The 21,534-nt window shown below is 41.4% G+C and overlaps 1 protein-coding gene and 1 long non-coding RNA gene across 3 annotated transcripts in view; one reads left to right on the top strand and one right to left on the bottom strand.

Annotated features, from left to right (window-relative positions):
- Positions 1 to 287: 287 nt before the first annotated feature.
- Positions 288 to 5,694, bottom strand: LOC104658953. The gene is made up of 2 exons (XR_747515.1): positions 5,449 to 5,694; positions 288 to 710 (listed from the first exon to the last, which is right to left on the bottom strand). It is a non-coding gene; the product is annotated as an uncharacterized LOC104658953 (long non-coding RNA).
- LHX8 (LIM homeobox 8) overlaps positions 3,297 to 21,534 on the top strand; it is a 30,896-nt gene continuing 12,658 nt past the window's right edge. Inside the window, exons 1-7 of one of the 2 annotated variants that reach the window (XM_010359112.2) lie at positions 3,297 to 3,314; positions 9,219 to 9,305; positions 9,716 to 9,877; positions 13,582 to 13,703; positions 15,724 to 15,944; positions 16,451 to 16,554; positions 21,258 to 21,353. In XM_010359112.2, coding sequence (XP_010357414.1) covers positions 3,297 to 3,314; positions 9,219 to 9,305; positions 9,716 to 9,877; positions 13,582 to 13,703; positions 15,724 to 15,944; positions 16,451 to 16,554; positions 21,258 to 21,353 — 810 coding nt within the window. Of the gene's footprint in view, positions 3,315 to 7,014; positions 7,567 to 9,218; positions 9,306 to 9,715; positions 9,878 to 13,581; positions 13,704 to 15,723; positions 15,945 to 16,450; positions 16,555 to 21,257; positions 21,354 to 21,534 lie in introns of those variants that run through there. The other variant, XM_010359113.2, reaches the window with a different exon arrangement.

Raw genomic sequence — 21,534 nt, 5'->3', positions numbered from 1 at the left:
AGCAAAGTAATTAAAAGTCAGGCCTCTGTGTGGGTTGTCTGGGTTTGAATTCTGACCTGGCTTGGTAAAATACGGCTGTGGGCAAATTAAAGTGAAGTTGTATGCCACAACATCAGTCGGGCATCTGACAAAAAACAAGCCACTTGCTAATTATTATGTCAGAATTTCCATGCCCTTTCTTACCTAGCTCTTCAAAGGATTGAAAGATGCAGGAACTGGGCAAGAAGGGCAAAGAGGTAGGAAGCGCTAGAACTACGAAGGCAGAGAAAGGCATGAAACCCCCTGCACCTGCCAGCATATACTTTCATTCAGAAAGCAATTTTTTATTGTCTAGTGCCAGGCACTGAAGTAGGTTTCAGAGAGTCGTTGGAACAGCACACGGTTCCTGCTTCCAGGAAGCTTGTAGAGCTTCAGGAAGAACTGCAGGGGTTGACTTTATTCACGTTTGTGTGGGAAAAAAAAACTATTGCTAAAGACTTCACCGGAGGGGTCGGTGAATGAGAAACAATAAATAGCCTTTGCACAAACTGAGCCAGGCAGCGCAGCCTCTGCTATTGCACACAATAACAGGAGTTTCGGTCAAGGCCCAAAGGAAAGTTCCAGAAGTGAGCGCAGGCCTCAGGACTTCAGTCTGTGGGGAGATCGAGTCACCGTCTATCCAATCCAGATTTTGATCCACTAGCTGATGATTAGACATTGAATTATGTAATCTGCAAGGAAAAGGAGAGAGAAAGATTTTACCGCCGATTTAAGCGTTCTCCTTTTTCGGGGTCGTGGCTGTTTTATTCCGCACTTCAGTCCATTCAATGCTGTTTAACCGCTGCCCAGCAAGAGTAGGGGTGGGAAGGGGGCGGTCTTCCCCACAGGACACGAGACGCCCCCCAGCTGCTCAGCGGAAGTGGGCAGAGGCAAGAGGCTAGCGGCTGGACCACTTGTGCTGGAGTGGTAAAGAACTATCATGAATCCATTTACTGAAAGTATCAATTTCTGAACTCACAGTAAAGAGGACAAAGACCGCAAAGTAGTTAAAAGTCAGGCACTCGCGTCGGATGTCTGGGTTGGAATTCTGCCCTGGCTTGGTAAAATATGGCTTTGGACAAATGAAAGTAGGGTTGTGTGCCACAACGTCAGTGGGAGCATTTGACAAATAATCAACAGCTATCATTACTGCCATTTTCACAATATTCAGAAGGTTGTGCAAACTGACAGAAGGGTGCCAAGCGTTTTTGAACGTGCTAGATTAACTCTCATATAAACCAGCAATAAAGGAGATGAAAAAGGTGTTCATTGTGCATCCTTGGGCCTAGTTGCCACGATAGAGGTGGCTCCAGGCAGCTGCACTCATCTCTGGAGCCTCTGCAGCCCAGGGAGGTGCGTCTAGCCTCTGTGACAGTTTGAACCCCTGAAAATGGTCAACTTGCTGAAGAACATTGACCTACTCTTCACTGGGGAAACTGGGCCTTTGGTGGCTCCTCTACATCCAGACCTCTCTAGGGAAGTGAAGGAGGATGTGGTAGGAGAAAGATTATATTCACTGAGAACCTTCTGTGTGGATGAACACTTAATTCAACATTATGATTTTTATGGCAATTTCCAAGTGATGCCATCTTCATTTTACAAATGAGAAAGCTCAAGTGTTAAAAATTTAAATTGCTCAAAATTCCATTACAGATGTGACTAACTTCAAACCTGTGCTCTTACTATAATAACACGTTGCATACCTCTTAAACCTTGAACTCCCATAAAGGAAGGCAGGCAAGCAGGGAAGGAGGAAGGGAGAGGAGGAGGAGAGAAAGGAAAGGAAGAAAACCTTGCCACAGTTACAAGAACCATTCTCCTGTAGCAGAAATGCATATAGAAGTTATTTAAGTTTTTTAAATTCATGGCTCAAGATTCTTGGGCCAACTTTTTTTGTAAAAGTGTGGCTTTATGAGTTACACCAGAGGTGGAAGTGTTGCTGGGGAGAACCTTAGACACCAAAGTTTTGGGCAGATGGCACAGGCCTGTGTGGGGCTCATTCACACTGGCTAACAACCTGAGCTGAGGGTTCCCTTATCAAAATCTCATCCAATTCTGCCAATAGGAGGCTCGCACAGTCCCGCTTCTCCCTCTCACCCCATCCCCAGAAACCGAGAAAACCATCTGGCGCCTGCCTTTTTGCACTTAGATAAAGTTTAGTTTTCCTTGCCACACTGGCCGAGTTGGGCTTTCAGACACCCCTGGGGAAGCGGGAAAACGGGAATGTGGAAGGGCAGGAGAAGCCTATAGGGTCTCGGTTCCATCCTCCTTGATCAGCGAACTCAAGGCTATATCCGCCCCGTTAACCTGGGACTTGTAGGGAAACGCGGTAAAGGGAGGCGGTTAAAGAGTTGGATTCTCTCTCTCTCTCTCTCTCTCTCTCTCTCTCTCTCTCTCTCTGTCTCTCTCTCTCTCTCTCTCTCTCTCTCTCTCTCTCTCTCTCTCTCTCTCTCTCATTCTCTCTCTCTTTCTCTCCCTCCCTCCACCTTGGACTTTGGCTTTTACAGAATTATCCAGGCAGAGTTCTGTAGAAACAGGTTAGAATCAGGTTTCCATTGGTCCTGATTTGTTTATCATTCTAAAGGGCAAAATGCATATAAAACCGGCACCTCCAAACCACAGGCGTGCTTAAGGCGCGATTGTCGGCTTGGAAATGTCACAATGAATAAATGGTGTAACGGACTTGAGCGTTTCGCGCCATAGCGTTTAGCCGGGAAGCTTTCCAGGCTGCCCTGCTTAATTTCGGGCTCCGTTTGGTTCCTAATTTTCTCTCTCCCATCCTCTCTCTTGGACTGGAAACGCTTCCCCTATTCCTTCCATAGCGGACGGGGAGAGGTTACTGGCGCTCTGCGCACCGGCTGAAAAGAAACACCGAGTCACTCGTACAGGCTCTTGGTCGCAGAACTTGGCTTTCCGTTATCTGTTCTCCAGAACCGCTCGAGACAACTGGCCCCATTCGGCGTATCAGACTGCAGTGAGGAATGCCGCGGGGCGGGTGGCGAAGGCCGGGTCTGCCCGCCAGTGGATTCCCGGGTGTCCCGCGTGGAGCAGGCTTGCCCAGCTGGGAAGCCCATCAAACCTCAGTTTTGGCCCACAGTGGGAGAGACCGGTGGGTCCCAGACGGAGGCCCTCGCCCATTTTTGGCGACCTCCACTGGCGTGAATAAACGCGCCCCTCTCTTACCCTCAGAAACTGTGGGTGGCAAGGTCTAAAAAGGAGTCTGGGACCGGTAAGTCCCAAGGTGAGCGCGTTTACAGCTCTCCCATCTCTGAGGGGTTATGCAGGTTCTGAGCAGCGCAAGTTTGTGGAAGGAACCTCTAGAAGCAATCTCCTAAAGTCTTTTCCCAGACTAATATTTATAATGGTTACGCTGGGCGAGGGGGGGCGCGTGGGGGCGGCAAAAATCCAAAGACACCGTCTCCTAACCGTGAACCAACTGTGACAACCGCAGTTTCAGATTGGTTTTAGCTGAGATTTCACCTTCAGGGATCGAAGGAGTCGCCACCAGAATTCTGCCAGAATCTGTACCTCCTTATGGTCGCGAAAGTCTCCCCATCCTCCACCGCCTCCTACAGTCCTCTGGCCCACTGTACCCTTGGCGTTGGTGCCCCGGAGGTGGGCGGTGAGGGCCGCGGGCCGGGTAAAGCTCGGGTCCGCAAGAGCAGGGCTCTGGTACTGCGCCTGCAGGCCGCCCGGGAGTCCTGGATGCGCCTCCTTTGACCACGTTTTCTCCCAGCCTCCAGCCCTGCCTCGCCCTGGTCTCCACAGGTCTGACCCAGGCGAGTTCCTAGAAGGTGGGCGGGAGGAGCCGTAGCAGGCGTATTTCGGGGATCCGAGTTTCCGGAGATTGCCTGAGCACCGCGGAACCTCCAGGTTAAGTTCTCTCAAATGTGTGGTTACTCACCCCGAGGAGCTCAGAGGCAAAGGGTTCTATAGTCAAGTTGGTGGGGACTTTCCCTACTTAAAGTTATAATTTGCTAAGTCGGATCTATTGCTTTTAAATATCGAGTTCCAGAGACCTCTGTCAATGCAGGCTTAATTTCATCCCACTGATGAAGGATGTTTATAAACGGCGCCTGCAGTGCGAGCTGGGTGTGAAAATATCAGTTTTATGCCTTTTGATAAGAATTACCGAGGCGGAAGGCTTATTAGACGATTACAAATTTCGCAGCTGCTCGCAGCCCAATTAGGCAGCTCTTCGGGTGAGTGGAAGCTGTGGGGGTCGGGGTGGGTTGGTGTTCCCTCTCTCCAGCCCCGGACCTCCAATCAAGGCCTGGCTCCACGGGATCTAGACCCCTTCCCTGCCCCCATCGGTTTTTAGGGAGATGCACTCAAGGCTTGCCTGGAGCAGGAAAGGCACAGCCTGGGACAGGAGGCACTCGAAAGTCTCTCAGGCTGTCTTTCCCATGGGCTTGCAAAAAGCCCTGTGATCCGCAGCTGTTGGTAGACACCTTGGGTGGGCCTGCGGTCTCTGATTTTCAAATTTTCAATTTAGTAGGTAGGAGCTGTCACGACGCAGGCGATTGTTTTTCCACCTGTGGACACACAAGATAATGTTTTCTTGATCAGAGTCTTCGTTCAAAATTGGAATCAATTGGAGTTTGGGCTAAAAACCCTCATTTCTAAGACCAAACAAACAAACAAACAAAAAACTCTTTTGATTTTTAGCCCAAGCACCCCTGTAAATTAGCAGGGTAACTTTTGCTTTGCCCCAGCCGAGGAGGAGAGCGGGTAAGAGGTGTGACGCCAGCTCCAAGGAACCTGGCCACTATGAAGAAGCTATACCTTCCTATGCCAGCCCCTGACAAAAGGTCAGAAGGTCGTTGTACCCCAGACCGACAGGACGATCAGCCCTGGCATTCATAGCAAACACATTCCCCTCTTCTTGCACACTTGACCCAGAGCCAAAGGCTTATACCGCCCAGGACATAGAAATTGACTCACCGCCCAGAGGTTTACAGTTCAAGGATGGGTACGCGCAGATGCACCACGGGACAGGTCAGCATCCCACAGGCGCCTGGAGTAAATAAAGCGAGGCCGGACCGATCTTTCAGGGCTTCTGCTCCTGTCTGACGACCATTCTTCTTCCCCAAGCCCAGAAACCTCTAAAAATGAATCATTTTCTCCACTTATGCAGAGATAGACGCTCTTAGATCAAGATTAGTATTTTGAAAACCTGATTGAGAGCCGCCTGATTAGGCAAGGGTGGGTGGAAAGACCGCATAAACGTCCGCACCCCCGCCCTACTTCCCTAACACAGCTCTAGCTCTCTCTGGATCTCCAAATGACCCGCGCGATAAATTCTCCTCGATAGTAGCCAGATAGTACCCCAGATTCACTTTAAACCCTAACACACACACACACACACACACACACACACACACACACAGAAAGAGAGAGAGAGAGAGTAATTAAATATCCAAACTGGACCTTTATGTTTAATTCCACTTTCAACGAAATCCTGCTCTATACACGACCTGATGGCGCCAATGTTCTGCACGACTCTGACTTTCCATTCGGAAGAGCGGTCTCCAGAACGATGCTATTTCATGGAAAATGCATTATGTGAATTTCCCCACCACCCCCAATACCGATTTTTGCACTTGATGAAAAACACAAGTCTTTCTGGTTCCCACGCACAAGTTAGCTTTTTCAAAAGTCAATCCACCCTCATCTTTCAATTTTCTAAGAGGGCACAGATTAATTATAGCGTCTCCTCCCTTCGCTCAGTAAATTTAAACGAGATCTCCCAGAGTGGACCTGCAGGGGGATGGCTAATATTAACGTGTGCGCAGCTGCGCGAAAAGAAAAACAATGGCGATAGGAAAATGCTCTGAAGACTCTAGTGTTTATGGGAGAAAAACGCAATGGAGGAAAAACTAAATTTGTAGTGGTAACTCGGTCCCAGACTCTTGCGCAGGCTCACTTCACCACGGGAAAGGCTATCTATCTCCTCCGCTAGCCGGCTGCTGACCGAGCTGGGTTCTGGGCAAGATCCTTTCGATCTTTTTCTTCTATACAAACAAGGCAAGGAGATAAGACATGTGTGTGTGTGCGTGTGTGTGTGTTTACATATATATTTCCACGGAATGAAAGCAAAATCCTATGATTCTGTTAAAGGCCTTTAAGAAATAGACTCCTAGGTCTCAGTTTCAGAAGTTTGTTTAGTTTTTTAAATGGAAACAAAAATCATTAAAAAATAATCTTTTAGCCAAATTTGTCTTTATGCACTAAATAATGAAATAAAGTTTATACCACAAAGAGTCTGTTTTAAACAAACACACCTTCCAGTCTTAATCAAAATTACGGTACCCTGAGTACCTCCCTCCGCTGCTCCCCCGCCCGCAGTCAGAACTTGAGGCAGTAGACCAAGGCTGCTAGGGCTTAAATTTTGTCTAGGAGATGAAAGAGCAATACTCATTAGCAACATACTTTTGTCTTTCTTGTGGCCTTGATTTCAAATCTAGTCGCAAATCATAAGCTTTTGTGTTGCTCAGATGTTCCTTCTTTATCTTAATGAGAAAACTTTTCGGAAAGGGAGCGCGAACTGCTAGATAAGTCAGCCCCCAGGCTGCCAGGAGAGGTGGCCTTTCTCGGCTAGACCGGAGAGCTGCGAGTTTCAAGAGAATGACTAAAACTTTCAAGTCACCCAGACCTCCACTTCCCCTTCTGCTTGCTGCAGAAAGAGATGTAACCTGAATCTTTGTTTAGGTTTGGGTTGGGGAGCGAGAATTTAAAAGTTATGGCAAATGCAGACAGCAGATTTTTTGAAGTCAAGTTAACAGGACATCCCCTATTTTTTTTTTTCTTTAATACTAAACCTGAAGTCAGTTGGCGTGTCCTGATAAAGATTTTAACATGAAGAGAAGGCGGGTTTTCCTTGAAGAGGTGAGGCTATTTCTCCAGGAAAAGACTTTCCTCCACACGCCCCCTCCCTTTATATTAGGTTCCACCCTCTGGAAAACAAAACTTTTTTTTTTTCTTTTCCTGGAGGGACGGAGCTCAGTGAAGTAGGGAAAGGAATTTTAAAAACAGTTCATCAGAAAGTGGTCAGGCCACAGCGGCCTCTTTGGACGAAGACACACTTGTAGCATTATCCTTCTCGGCATCAGCTTTTATTAGTGGATCGGGGCGGGGGAGGGAGGAGATCCGCAGACACGGACAGCCTCTGACCCTCTGGAGTTGGTATGTGATAAGCAGCCCTAGCAGTGCCATGTATTGGAAGAGCGATCAGATGTTTGTGTGTAAACTAGAAGAAAAGGACGTGCCGGAGCTGGCAGTTCCCCCTGAGAAGGTGAGCGAGCCGACGCCTGGCCAGACCCGCTGAATCGCAGTGTCCTTGAAACTAGAGTTGTTTGGGCTCCTAAACGAAGTTCAGAAACTACCTGTAACGGCCTCATCTTCAGACCCGGCAATTTTTTTTTTTTATTACGTAGTAGCGTTAGTCAGTAATCATTGCACTCCCTCCCCAAAAGCTCACTTAACCTGAGACATGGAGACTGTAATTTGGGAGATGAAGCCTCGAGCCTAAGGCGCTCTCAGGTCCATGTGAGTCGTGCTTTTGTTCTGTTTGCTACGGTGATCGTGGCTGTCCGGGAGAGTGGGTCGGGAGGACTGGGCGGTTGTCGGTGGAACCGGAGACCCGGCTCGTTTCGCTCAGCTGCCCGCGGACACTTGCTGGCCCTGAGGCACACCTCCCTCTGCGGGGCTCCAGAAAGGCCTCTGGGATCCCAGGGTTGGCCGGGAGAGCCATTTTACCTAAAATGCCAAAAGAAAACCGCAGGGCACAAAACGAGTCACGCGGTTTGTCTGAGTAGACTGGGGAACCTGACAAGCTCTCACCTCACTCTGGAGGCAGGACCTATGGGTATTTGGTGTTTTAAGTTTGAAATCATCAGCAGCCTGAGTGCCTCAGCAGGACCCGCGCGAGACGCCCCTGACTATTTCTTTGCTCTGAAGCTGGTTGGGGACACCAGGCGAACGCGGAGCTGTTCTGCTTAAACTCCCTTTGTGTGTGAGGACGCGGCCTCAGTGCAGCTACGCTGGGTCCCGCGTAGGGAGCGCACCCCAGAAAGGGAGGGTCTCGGCCGAGGGTCCCGGAGGCCCCCAGGTTGGTATCTTGCCTGGTGCTTCCAGAGGGAGGGAAAAGGAGGCGAACAGTCAGAAATGCAGAAGTGTAAGCGGCTCGAGTTCGGGGGACCCACCCGCCCCAGAGCTAGAGTTTTTGGAAACGAAAGCAGTCTAACCCCAGAGACGCTGCGTTCTCGTTTAAGAACAAAACTCTTGCAAATACTTAGAAACACTTGAGTAACGCGCGTTGTTTCTTTAAAACATTTTGTCCGAGGTTGCGTGAGTTCTTTTAATGGCACAAATTAAATTCAGCTGGATATTTTCCATTATTCTACCCGCTTTTTGCGCTGGTTAAAAATAATCCTTTAGTAGCTCAAATGTTGACTTACTGAGCAATAAGTGGCAATTTACACCTTAAAGAAACGAGTGTAAATCACTCGCGACTCTAATTGCTGTAAGTTTACGAAAGAGCTGCTGGCTCGGTTTAATCTGAAGCATTTTCATTCAAATTGTCATCGGAACAAACACCAGGCTTCTTAAATCCCGCTGTAATTAGCTTTCAAGTATCCTATTAAACCTCTTCACCTTTCGGGCTATCCTATTCAAAAAACCCCCTTTTAAAATATATATATGTGTCTTGCTCTTTTAATTGAGGTTATTAAAGAAATCAAGTTTCTTCTCCCACCCCTTCTCAATCCTCTTTTCTTCTCTCGCACTCCACCTCCCCCTGCCCCGCACCCCCTTTAGCCCGGTGTTCCCCGCTCCGCTATGATTGACGTCTGGAAGGAAAGTGCTTTGTGCCGGGATGATTGTTATTAACTTGTTATCCTCGGCGGGGGGGGCGGGGAACCGACGTGCCCGGGTGAGCGCCGGGGACCCGGAGCCCGGGGAGCGCCGATGCGCTTCGGGCCAGCTACCGGCGCTCGGGTGGCGGCCGCCAGCGGCCAGCGAGGGAGCCTGCGCGCCAGCCCTCCCGCGGCGCCCGGGCTTAGGCGCCGTGACGGCTGCACGCGCTGCCCGGCGCTCTGAGGGCCTTCATTAGCTCGCTCCCCGCGTCGAGGCTGGGGCGCGCAGCACGCTCGGAACTTCTGATCTGTTTCTCCATACTTTCTCCCCCTCCTACTCCGCAGTGCCAGGGGCTCATGTCGGAGGAGTGCGGGCGGACTACAGCCCTGGCGGCCGGGAGGACTCGGAAAGGCGCCGGGGAAGAGGAACTGGTGAGTGCGGAGGGGCTCGGGTGCCGGCAAGACTGGCCGTAGGGAGGCGGGGCAGGACGAAGGGCTGCTGTCCCCGCGCTCTTTCCAGGGCCCAGCTGGCCTCTCCTGCAGCGGACGGAGGACGGGGCGGGGAGGGTCTGGGTGGGGTGGGAAGGTTAGCTGGCGGGCGAGGAGGGCAGGACCGCAAGACTCCTGGGGTCCGGAAAGGTCAGGGGTCTGCAGCCCCGGAGGGTGCGTGGCCAGAGCTTGTACTCGGGGAAGAGGGCGAGAATCGTAACCTCAAGAAGCTGTGGGTGGGGTTGGGTGGCCAGGGGGAAGGGAGGGGAGGCGGTGGGGCCGCCCGTGTGGGTAGGTGGGATGCGAAGGGGAGGAGGGATCTAGAACCGCCTGCGCCTCGCGGTTTCCTGCAGGTGAGCCCCGAGGGAGCTGGGGACGAGGACTCGTGCTCCTCCTCGGCCCCGCTGTCCCCGTCGTCCTCGCCCCGGTCCATGGCCTCGGGCTCCGGCTGCCCCCCTGGCAAGTGTGTATGCAACAGTTGCGGCCTGGAGATCGTGGACAAATATCTTCTCAAGGTAAGACAGGGCCTCGGGCGCGAGGCCCAAGGGGGAGCGGGCTTAGCGTGGGAGCTCTGGGAAAAAAGTAATGTTCCTCCAACCAACCTTTCCGTTCAAGTTCTGGATAGAGGTTATAGGTTTTCGCAGAAAATTAGCCCAGTTTAGGGCAACTCATGCGGTGAGATAAAGTGAGAAGAAATCCCAGGCTCTTCTATGTCGTTGCAAAACAGCTAATATGTGACACATCCTGGTGTGGATGCGCTGGAGTCAGCCACCGACTTGTAGTGGAAGGGAAGTGGAAAAACCCTTATCCATTCTGAGACGGAAACCTGCTTAGTTATTTTTTACCCAGCCCCATCATATTATTCCTTTCTTAAATATCTTTGTTCCCTCTAAACGGACTGCGGTCTCTCCACCCCAGTAACGTCCACGCCCATGCCTGCTTAAAAGAATTTTAAGTCGGTATGTATTAACTGATTCCCCTTTGCAGTGTCTCTTTTGGTGAGAGCCACTGTAAAGTAGCTTAAAGGATCTTTTCTGGACAAATTTTAAAAATAACAGCCCTATGTTTTTTACAGTTACCTGAGGCTTTTGCAAAGTAAAAGTTTATAGGTGCATTTAAATAAAAACTATTTCAATACCTTCCTGCTCTTATTAAGGTTTAATACTTCTAGGCCACTCAATGCTGTCATCTCTAGTGCTTGGGGAGAAAATGGAAATTGATGTAAAGTTAGACACACACAGCCTGGGAAGAAGTGTTTCAAGTGTGTTTTGAGAGTTGATTGTCTTAATTTGTTTTACTTTTCTCTTAAAATATTGGGGAATTTTGGATTAGAAATTTTGGCAGGCCACAGTTATCCACCTCAGTGCAGACAGGATCATGGTCCCATGTGTCTTAATCAGAATATCATGGGGTTTCAACTTAAATAGCTTTTTAAAACCACTGTTTAAAATAATGGTCTCTCCTACACTGAATTAGTAGCAAAACAGTTCACTTTCTATTCTCTCCCCACCCTGCTTAGGTTTTCAAAAGGAGTAATTATGGAGAGTATGTGTTCAAAATTCATGTTAATGGGTTTCTTTAAGTTTCTACCTCAACATAGAAAGCTTCTTCATCTGTAGAATGGGAATGCTACCCTACAGATAAAACCTAGACAAAATGCGAAAAGAAGTTTTGGTAAAAACATTTTAAAATGACTAAATTAATCTTACTTGGTGGTTGATTCTTAAAGTTGGCAAATTAACATTGGCTTTCTCTTTAAATCTGCATTCTTAAGATTCCACTTTCCATGTTGCTAAAACTGAGCCTTTTGTATATTGCAAAATCATCTTTTGGGTTAAAACTAGCACCTTATTTTTAATGAGCCCTCTCGATAATTGCCATAATCTTTAAGAATGTTTCTGAGTAGACCTATGAAGGCTCTAACACTTCACAGCAGAGAAGATATAGAAGAGTTGTGATGAAGTGACATTTAACACACCCTCTGAAATAGATAATAGTTTCTAGTGTTAATCTTGTGTGTGTGTGTGTGTGTGTGTGTATATGTATATATACACACATATCTTTGTATTGTATAACAATCTAAGTGAGTTACATAAAGCTTTCCTTTGTAATAGGACAGGAGTCCTGCCAATGAAGTCTTCCATATGCAGTGTTATTGTACCACTTCTTGTATTCTTTAGTGTGTAAGTTCTAAAGCTTGATACTATATGATTGACAAAAACTGAATTATTAACTTTTTTTTCCATTTTGAGTACTTCCTGCAGATAAGTTTGAGTTTAACTTGAGTCACTGTTTTTTTTTTTTTTTTTTTTTTAAAGTTAGACCTAGTATAGAAATATTATTTGAGGGTGTAACTAATATAGAAAAACACTATCTTGCGAGGCAAATAAAATGGAGTTAGAACAGAAAAGTATGACAGGAGTTAGAAGCATCTATTGCCTTGTCTAATACTTCAGTGCTCTGTCCTTTGGGTAGGTTTTTCTGGCTTGGTCCAAGTTATATGTTTAGACATATACAGATTAGATCAATAGTAGGTTTATAGTCTCCAGAATCTCCTCTCTTCACCTTACTTTACTCCCTAGCAAAGAAATTGAAGATAAAGAGACATTTTAGGGGGAAAGTAAACTTTGAAAAAAGGTGACAACCAGGTCTGGCTTTAGAAGGGAGTAAGAGAGAGGCCATGGCTCTTGCCCTAAAGCCTTGCTTTAAAAACAAAACAAAACAAAACAAAATCCTGGGTAAGACTGTAATACAGAAGGCCCTAACCAGTGGAAGTTTAAAGGAAGCCTGTTTTTCTAAAGTTTATACTGATTGGTTCCATTTTAGGAAAAAAAATGAGGAAAATACTTTTTTATTTCCAAGATAGTATTCAACATTGTTAATATTATTTATCCCAGTTTCCTCAGATTTATTTGTTTTCTTTGTTATTTTAAATATTGTCTATAGTGAGCATGTAAGTTCTAAGTTCTTGTAAAGACCAAAACTTTTCAAATGTCATCAAAATGAGACTCTCATTAATGCTTTGGAAAGAGACACATAACTATAATGAGAAGTCCGTAAAACTTTCAGCTTCGAAGTACCTTTTATATATCAGAGAAAAACACGTTGGACAGTAGTTCTAATTTGATAGACACATAGTCTTTATTATGGAATTGTTGAGCAAAAACCATATCTCACAGTCATTTGTTTTCCTATTTTAGTCATTGGATCCATTTTTAGGGTGTAACTGGTGTTTTTGTATGTTACTGTTCTTTTACATGAAATTCAATTAAGCATAAATCAGGTTCTTGTGTCCACTTAACAAGAGCAAACTTTGGGAGCCTGCATTGGATGCAAGCCAGTTCTATCTAATACACATCTTCATAATCCAGGGCTAAAGTTGTAGCTCTTATAATATAATGGCAACAGTATAAAGTGAGAGTAATTATGACTTGTTCCCTGTATTGACAGTATTTCAGGTTCCTATTTAGAAAGTATAAAATACTGACCTTATTAAACACCATCTTATGTTTTACTACTTGAAGTGTAAGTGGAAAACAATGATTGGGTGCTTTTTTAGAACCACTTATGATTAAATTTATTTTTTTCCCCTGTAGCCAAATCAGTAAGCAGTTTTACCAATATACTTTACTACTTACTTCTATTGTTTCTGTACAATGTTTAATGTTAGAAGAGAGTCCAGGTTTCTACTACATCAACATTTAAATTTATCTGAGCAATTTCTGTCCTGTATGGGTAACTATCTCACAAAACCACTTTTTCACTGTCTTTTAGGGGGTATACAGTTTATAATGATTTAGCCAAAAAATAGATTGAGAGAGTGTGTGTTTTGTCTTCTTTAACTACAAGGTTTCATGGTGGGAAGAACTTGGTAAAATATAACAAAAAAACCTGCATGTAGGACTTTAAAGTAACCAGATTATTCCCTGTGTTCATAAAGATTCCATTTAAGAAAGAAAGAAAAAGCAACCTGAATTCTTCAAAGGAATAGAAAATATTATAAACACAAAATGTGGCACATATTAGTATAAATTTTTGGTTGAGGTCTAAAAGATAATATATCCAGATACGTGTTTATAAAAATGACACCTTTTGGATGAAAACATTCACAGCATGTGTTAATATATTAAGGGGCCAGTTTTTAAAATTGCCAAATACACAAAACCAATGAATACTTTTCTTAAATATGGTATTGCAGTGGCTTCTCTTCCCATCACAGGTGAATGACCTATGCTGGCATGTCCGGTGTCTCTCCTGCAGTGTTTGCAGAACCTCCCTAGGAAGGCATACCAGCTGTTATATTAAAGACAAAGACATTTTCTGCAAACTTGATTATTTCAGGTATGCTCTGAAGCTTTTTCTTAGTAGATACTGGAAGAAATTATTATGCAAAGAGGCTTTTGTAATAGGCTTTTTCTTGTTCAGTTTTATTTAATGAAGCTCAGTTTTTCATATTTAAGAAATTTCAAAATGAGGGTGCTTTCATGTTTGAGATATAATGTGTATAAATAAGCATGTTTATCCTTTTTAGGAATTCAGTAGACAAAAGTTAATTTTAAATAATACTTTCACTTTGGGGAGTGAAAGTTTGAGGCATTACAAACAGGGAAACTTTTTTGCTGTGCATAGGTAAAAAGTATGAAAAACAAAATGACTTATGACGAAGCCCCTGTTTGGTGGGAATGGTTAGATGAAATAAAATCATTATGGGGGAGAAAAATCAAGATTTTGTTATGCTTTTACCAGTTTACCATAGAATGATCCCTACTTATAAACCTATACAATTCTAAGGGTTTGGACACAGTGATAAACCATAGTATTCAGAAGAATTGACCATTCTTGTATAAATACACCAAATCTAATTCTGCCTCAAACTATTTATTTTGTCCAATCTTCAGTTTCTGAAATTAGATGAGATTTTAGATGAGATCTGAAATTAGATAACATTTTCTCTGTGTGATCTCTCTATAGTTTAAATGTAAAGTTTCTTCCAAGATATAATTCTGTGTGAACAACTGTCTAGAAATTAAAATATTTCTCAAGAATGACTTTTAAAAATTGTAACATATTTTCTTTATTTACTTTTCTAAATAAAAAATGTTCATTGTGATGGGGAAACTATAATAAAGGTTGTAATACTAATTATGTTTATACTCCATTTCAAAAAATGATTTCAAAGAGTTTAGTGATTAATTTGAATAAAAATTGCTAGGTAGTTTAAAATAATTTATGAGACCTAGAGTCTTTTATAAAATCACAAAATTTTATAATTACCAAAAAGGCATATTTCTCAGCGGGTTTACTTTTCATTACTTTAATATTAGTAATAATTTGCTTCCTCATTCACTTGGGATAGGCTAATCTTAATATTTTGTAGTAACTTAAAGCCCTTTGAAAGGTTTGGTTTGAAAGATTCGACAAGTGAAAGTCTAGTTATTTAGGATTTTTAAACTCCTTGCTTCATGTCGTATTATATTGTGAAATTTATCTTTAGAATTCTGTTTTTCAGAGTAACTAAAAAAACAAAGTGGTAATAGCTTTAAAGATATATCTATCAATAAATAGACACTGACTAATCTAGTGTGATTTGGACATGCAGGGCCACGACTGTGATTGTGATAGGAGACATGACAAAGAGTTTCTAGTCATTCAGGCTGTAAGAAAAAAACTATTTACATATAACTTTGGTATTTTAAGATTGACCTGCATTTAATGTCCAGTTAGGACTCTGAAAATTTAGAAAATATTTCCTTCCTCCTATGGAGAGCAATACAATAGCTTTTTCACCAAAGGAAACATTTCTGACTTTTCCTTTCTCACCCACCAGGGTGAAGAATTTCTGTTATGTACATTCTTTGATAATCTAATATTAAATATTTACGTATTTTAACATCCTAAAAATGATATTTAAATCATTTTTAATCATCTTAACTCGGTTTTAAGAAGTCATTATATCTTCAGTTTTTCAGTATAAATATCTTCAGCATACTTTTGTGCTTTTAGATTTTCAGTCTGGAGAGTGTGTGTGTTTATCTTGATTCTTTAAATTTGTAAATGTACTGATATTTGATACAACAAAAGGAATTTTAATAATCATTTTAAAAGAAAACTTCGATCTTCTTTTAGAGGAACAGAGAAAAGGTCTTATTTTTATAAACAGGTTTGAGTTGTGACCCTGTCTCATCTTGATTGCTTACTATACTGACGTTTAGAAGAATAACTGATTCTTGTTTCATTCTCACAATATTTAAATACTTAGGTTATTTCAATGGGGTAACATAATGTGCTGGTTTAATATTTGACTGATGAATATCTCACCAGGCATTAAAATATTTACCTTCCACACCTCTATTTAATGTAGAAGGTATGGAACTCGCTGCTCTCGATGTGGGAGACACATCCATTCTACTGACTGGGTCCGGAGAGCCAAGGGGAATGTCTATCACTTGGCATGCTTTGCCTGCTTTTCCTGCAAAAGGCAACTTTCCACAGGAGAGGAGTTCGCTTTGGTGGAAGAGAAAGTCCTCTGCAGAGTGCATTATGACTGCATGCTGGATAATTTAAAAAGAGAAGTCGAAAATGGTAAATATGTACTTAAATACTTTTGAGTCTTTTGAGACAGTAAATACAGGAATAAAAATAACTTTTCCTAAGGTAATCTTAATGCATTATTTTGTACAATGTAGAAGTGTGGTAAAACTCATTAAGTACTCTACTGTTCATGATGGTCTCTATTTGTTTATTTACAAGGAAAGCCATGGTGTATGTATTAGTTTTGTGCCATATTCTCAGGCAGCAGCTTTGGATTAGGATTTTGCTTTTCTTTTTGTAAATAGTTGTTGTCCTGTATTTGCTGGGCCTTAGATATGTACTTCTAATTTTTTGAACTTTTCACCAAATACACAAGCCTCTAAATGGAATATGTTTTGTACAGTATATCTGTAGTATGTTTTAAAACTTAAGGGGTTTTGCCATCTAGAAAACATATACAGTTACACAAAAAGCCAAGAGATATAAGAAACCTGTTATTGCAAGATGGGTATACCCATTTGAATTACCAACATATATAGTATGTTTTTTAAATGCAGGTAATGGCATTAGTGTGGAAGGTGCCCTCCTCACAGAGCAAGATGTTAACCATCCAAAACCAGCAAAAAGAGCTCGGACCAGCTTTACAGCAGATCAGCTTCAGGTAAGCATTAACAATGAATTTTTGATTTTTGGAGCCCCTCCCAACCAAAAAAAAAAAAAAAAGGAATCTCTATGCTGCCTAAAAACATTTTTATATTTTCTAAAAAATTAGCCTATGTGTTTTATGAAAACTAACTTGGTGAATATATGAAAACATACTTATTGCCCTAAAGTGTTTGTCAGTATTTCTGGCATCATAATATGATATGAAATAGTCATTCAAGCATTGCTTCCCTGGGGTCTATTGGTATCAACATCAAAGTGGAAACGAAATACTTTGTCTTGACTTCCTGATTACATCATTCTGAACCAGACATTTATATTTCTACACATAATTGCAATGGAAGACAAAATATTTTGAGACTCTGAAGAGATATACATGTCCCATGTGAGTCTATGGGACACTAATGTGTTAGTCTTTTTAACAAACTGCAGTGAGTCATTTAATGAACACAATTGTATGGTTTTTGCGTAGGAAATAATTGAGTGTGCCTTAAAGTTAACAGGAAACTACTGGTTGACTACAGTTGAGCAGATTCCTATATGTTTTTAAAGGTGGTAAAGGGAGTACTTCTATAATTTGATGTTAAAGGTCTGTTGTGTCCCCTGAAAAGGGTGGGATTTTTTTGAGCTTAGTTGCCCTAAATATGATTGTCATAAATTTGATTTGTACTAATTACAAAATAATTAAATTACTCCTTGCTTTATACACATATATAATGATTCCTTCTGGCATTTTTGCAGATAATGAAATCATATTTTCTAAAAGATTAATGTGACTGAGGCATTTGTTACATGTTAAGGAAAAGTAACCTTTGTTGAACACCTACCACACTGCTGGGTGCCTTATACATAGTATCCATCTTTGCTCAGACTTTAAAGGACATTTATGCAGTGTTAACAAATGAATAAAAACAACTTTTTCAAAAATCACATTTAGTATTCTAAGACCTGCCAGTATTTAAGATGGATACAAGTGTTTCAAGAGAGAATTTTTATTTTGAGATTGACTTAGGAAAGAAACATTGATGTGACACACATATTCCAAGGGAACATGGCAGTGGGAAGCACTCTAGCATTAAAATCTAGACTCATTCAGAAGAATTTTCCAAATGGATGATTGTTTTAGATTTCTTAATTTAGGCATAAATTAGATTTCTTAATTTAGGCATAAAGTACATGGTCAATAAGTAATGAATGAAGGATAAGGCAATTGAAAGAAATATCTCTGTTTGAGCCTTGCTTTCTGGGTTCTTCACTGGATTATAATGAAGATCACACAATGCCCTAAGTCAGAAGATGAGAGTACTTCTGAGAGACTTGGAAAAATACTCAGTCACTAAAGGTGGCTAGTTAAAATAGAATCTCTAATATATTCTATTTTCACAATGGTCTGTTCCCATGAAGGACTGGTTATCATTTTAATAATTACAAGGTTGATAACTTTTGTTGGATATGATAATTTATTATTAAAGTTATAATTGTGAAAATTTGAAACCACTGTAGGTAGACACTTTTCTATGGGAAAATAATTATAAATACTAATTATATAAAATGGGAATAATATCTGTGGACGTCCTTTTATGCCAAGTCCTATACCAGGCATTTATCTACATTATCTCCCTTAACTTTTACAACAAACCTCATTCAAGAATGCAGGAACTCCTCAAGGCAAACCACCAAGGGAATGGCAGAGAAGAGATTTGGAACCTTCTCCTCAAACCTCTGGTCTCTTCATTTTGCTTGATCTTCCAGGAGGCCATGAGTGGAAGTCTGTCTTATCAAAACTCCACTTAGTAGAAGCAGCAGCTAAAGCAAAAGAGTGAGATTTTAAATCTTGTAGATAGTCTTATGGTTAAACATGCATAAAATATTTAAGCCATGCATTATAGTAGGTAAATGTGATCTGAATCATAAGTTTTAAAAATTGTATATCAGAATTATAGGTTTTAAAAAATGAAAGCATATTACCATTTTCAGATTACCTGTGAAAGCATATAGGTAATATGCTTTCAAAGTATATTCTTATTCAATATGTATTAGCATTTATCTTATGGAAGGGGTGGGTGAAACAAATGAGATACAATCTTTGTCCTAAAGTGGTCCTTTGTAATTTAGGAATCTGAAATAGATATTTTTAAAAATCTTGAATCATAGATATTTTAAATGAAGAACACTTGAATCGTTTATTTTAGCCAGACCCTCTAATAAATCGGTATCCTTATTATCAAACTGTCCTACCTTTAGGAATGCTGAATATTTTCAAGTAGAGCTTGAATTTGGCAAGATAATGAAATATTACATGTAACCAGTGAGTAAGTCAAGACTATCTAGTCAGTGCCTGCTTTGGACAGAGGGGAGTTAAAATGGAAGGGATAAATAAGAGAATTTCCCAAAATTATTCTTTAGAAATTTATGGGGAGAAAAAATAGTTTAAGACTCAGAGAATGTATTAGCAAATGGATTTCAAATACTGTCCCATTTGTAGAAATGATGTTTAAGGATTTCCTGCTAATATTATGGCTTGCTTATTCTAGGTAGAAGCACTTACTTAATGATTATTAATATTAAACATGCCAAGGTTGGCTCCTGCTTTCGTCTGTTTTCAGATTGAGTTGCTGCTATGCAGCCTCCTGACTTTTCCGGTAGATCCCCTGGCCTAAAAATGATGAGTGTCTACAGAGGCTCACTCCTTGTCCATGTTAGAAGAACTTGGAAAAGGAGTAAAGTAGTTTTCATCAACATTAGTGCCTAGAGAATAGTGAAACTAAGTAGAAATTCAAAGTATCTCTTTTTTCTTTTTGTGTGTGTGAGACTAATTATTGATACTATTGAAAGGAAGAACAATCAACTCATCTTACTTTTCCCTTCGGATATTTCAATTCTAAATGATCAGAGTTGTTTTGCTTTACTGTTTAATGAGAAATTACTTCATTAAATATAATTTGGTTGCATTGTCAAATTTGTGACTTTAAAAATGCATTTATGAAAAGTATGAAGTTTCTGTTTTGTAAATTATTAATAATGACCTTACAAACAAATCCCCAAGTCTATTCAACTTTTTTCTATTTAAAAAATTAAAAAACAAAGACATAATTTGCTCATTCTGTTTCTATTTGGGGTTATTACATGTCCAACCACATAGAAACACAACTCTATTTTCACAGGAAGATATCAAAGTAACACATTTGGAGTAGGAATGAAAGAATAAAGTGAACTGAGCAAGAATAAACTTTTAAGCCAATTCTGCCCTTTTGTAAAAGCAAAAAATCCATGTTCTGTTTACAGTGAGTCTGTAGATACAATGTAGCTAGATAGGAAGCCAAGAATACTTAATTCTAGAAGGGTAAATTTGTAAACCTCAAAATTTGTAAACCTCAGAAGGTTTCCCAGAACAATATTGGTCTTTTTTTTTTCTACACCGTCTTCAGATTTTCCTTACATTGTCAAGTTTTACTCTGTCACAAACTCTTAACATACTCCCTGACAGAAAGGGAGTTTAACTCCTAGGGATATGAAGAAAAAGACATTCCCCTTGATCTCAAGGAACTCACTTTCCACTATGGAGATAGACTTGAAAACAAATTATTTAGCTACCCTGTGACAAGTGTAGTGGCAGAAGATAGCATTATACAAGGAGCATAGTGGAGAATGCAATTAATTTTGCCTGCTGAAAAGAATAGAAGCCAGCAGTGCTTGAGGTCTTTAGATAGATTGGTTACCCACATCCTATGCCTGGAGACAAGCACAGTCACACTGGGTGCCAAACTCCTCTCTCTCATTCTTCATAATAATACATTTTTTACATTTTGTAATGCTTCCCTCAGTTGACTGACTTTTAGTAATAGAATTCAAGTATCTCACTTAATTCTCATAATGATTCTCTTTTCTGAAAGAATTCAAAGTTTTTGACTTGTGCTTTTATTCTGGCACTCTCTCCCCCTCTACTCATCTCCCTTTATCTTTTATTATAGGTATTTATTGGCATGTCGGCATCTTTCTGCCAGGAAATTAAAACCAAAGAGTTTTGTTTCATGTTTCACTATCTTTTAGCACTTGGCATGGTGGTTTCAATCCAAAAGCTCACATCAGAATCACCTGTGAGCTTTTAAAATATATACATGTTTAGACCCTGGTAAATTCTTATACAGTGGACTCTGGTGATTGTCTCTTTTTAGACACTTTTTTTTTTTTTTTCTTCGTAGAGCTAGTGCTCAAAACCATGATGGGATCATTACAATTAAGTGGAATCCTTCTGTTGATGTGTATACTATTAGGTATTAGGGGCTCTGAACCTCTTTAGCTCAGGAAAGGTTGGAGACAAATGTGATATGATTTTTGTATTAAGTTTTCAAATGTTGGCAATTTTTAACAAAATGGAAAAAACAATAAATGAAACTCCTGCTATTTGATTTGTGAGTTATAAGATTGGAAGAAAAGGAAAGGTGAGCTTATTTTTAACAGCATAGTTGAGAGAGTTTTATGTTGAAATAGATTTTTTTAAAGTTCTCAGCATAGCAACTTGTGTATAAATTTACAAAATATGCATTCGTTTTCACTTACACATATTTCCCCATACTGATTTTCAAGTAATGAAAGTATCCCATGTTCTTGTGCATGTCTTATCTCTTATGATAAAAATGCAGGAAGAAGACCGAGCTGCTTGTTTTTAGCTATTTACTACATACATGTTTTAAACAACAGGTTATGCAAGCACAGTTTGCTCAGGACAACAACCCAGATGCACAGACACTCCAGAAATTGGCAGAAAGGACAGGCTTGAGCAGACGTGTGATACAGGTGATTACTTTTTTTTTTTTAAGGTTTTTAAAAATAGATATCGGGTCTCCCTATGTTGCCCAGACTGATCTCCAATTCTTGAGCTTAAGTGATTCTTCCACCTCGGCCTCCCAAAGTAATGGGATTACAGGATGAGCCACTGTACCTGGCCATAGGTGATTAACTTAAAGGTCAATCAAGA

This window comes from Rhinopithecus roxellana, chromosome 12 (genome assembly GCF_007565055.1).
Source record: "Rhinopithecus roxellana isolate Shanxi Qingling chromosome 12, ASM756505v1, whole genome shotgun sequence".
Taxonomy (NCBI): domain Eukaryota; kingdom Metazoa; phylum Chordata; class Mammalia; order Primates; family Cercopithecidae; genus Rhinopithecus; species Rhinopithecus roxellana.
Note: the sequence above shows the minus strand (reverse complement) of the source record. Positions and strands in the feature narration are given on the sequence as shown.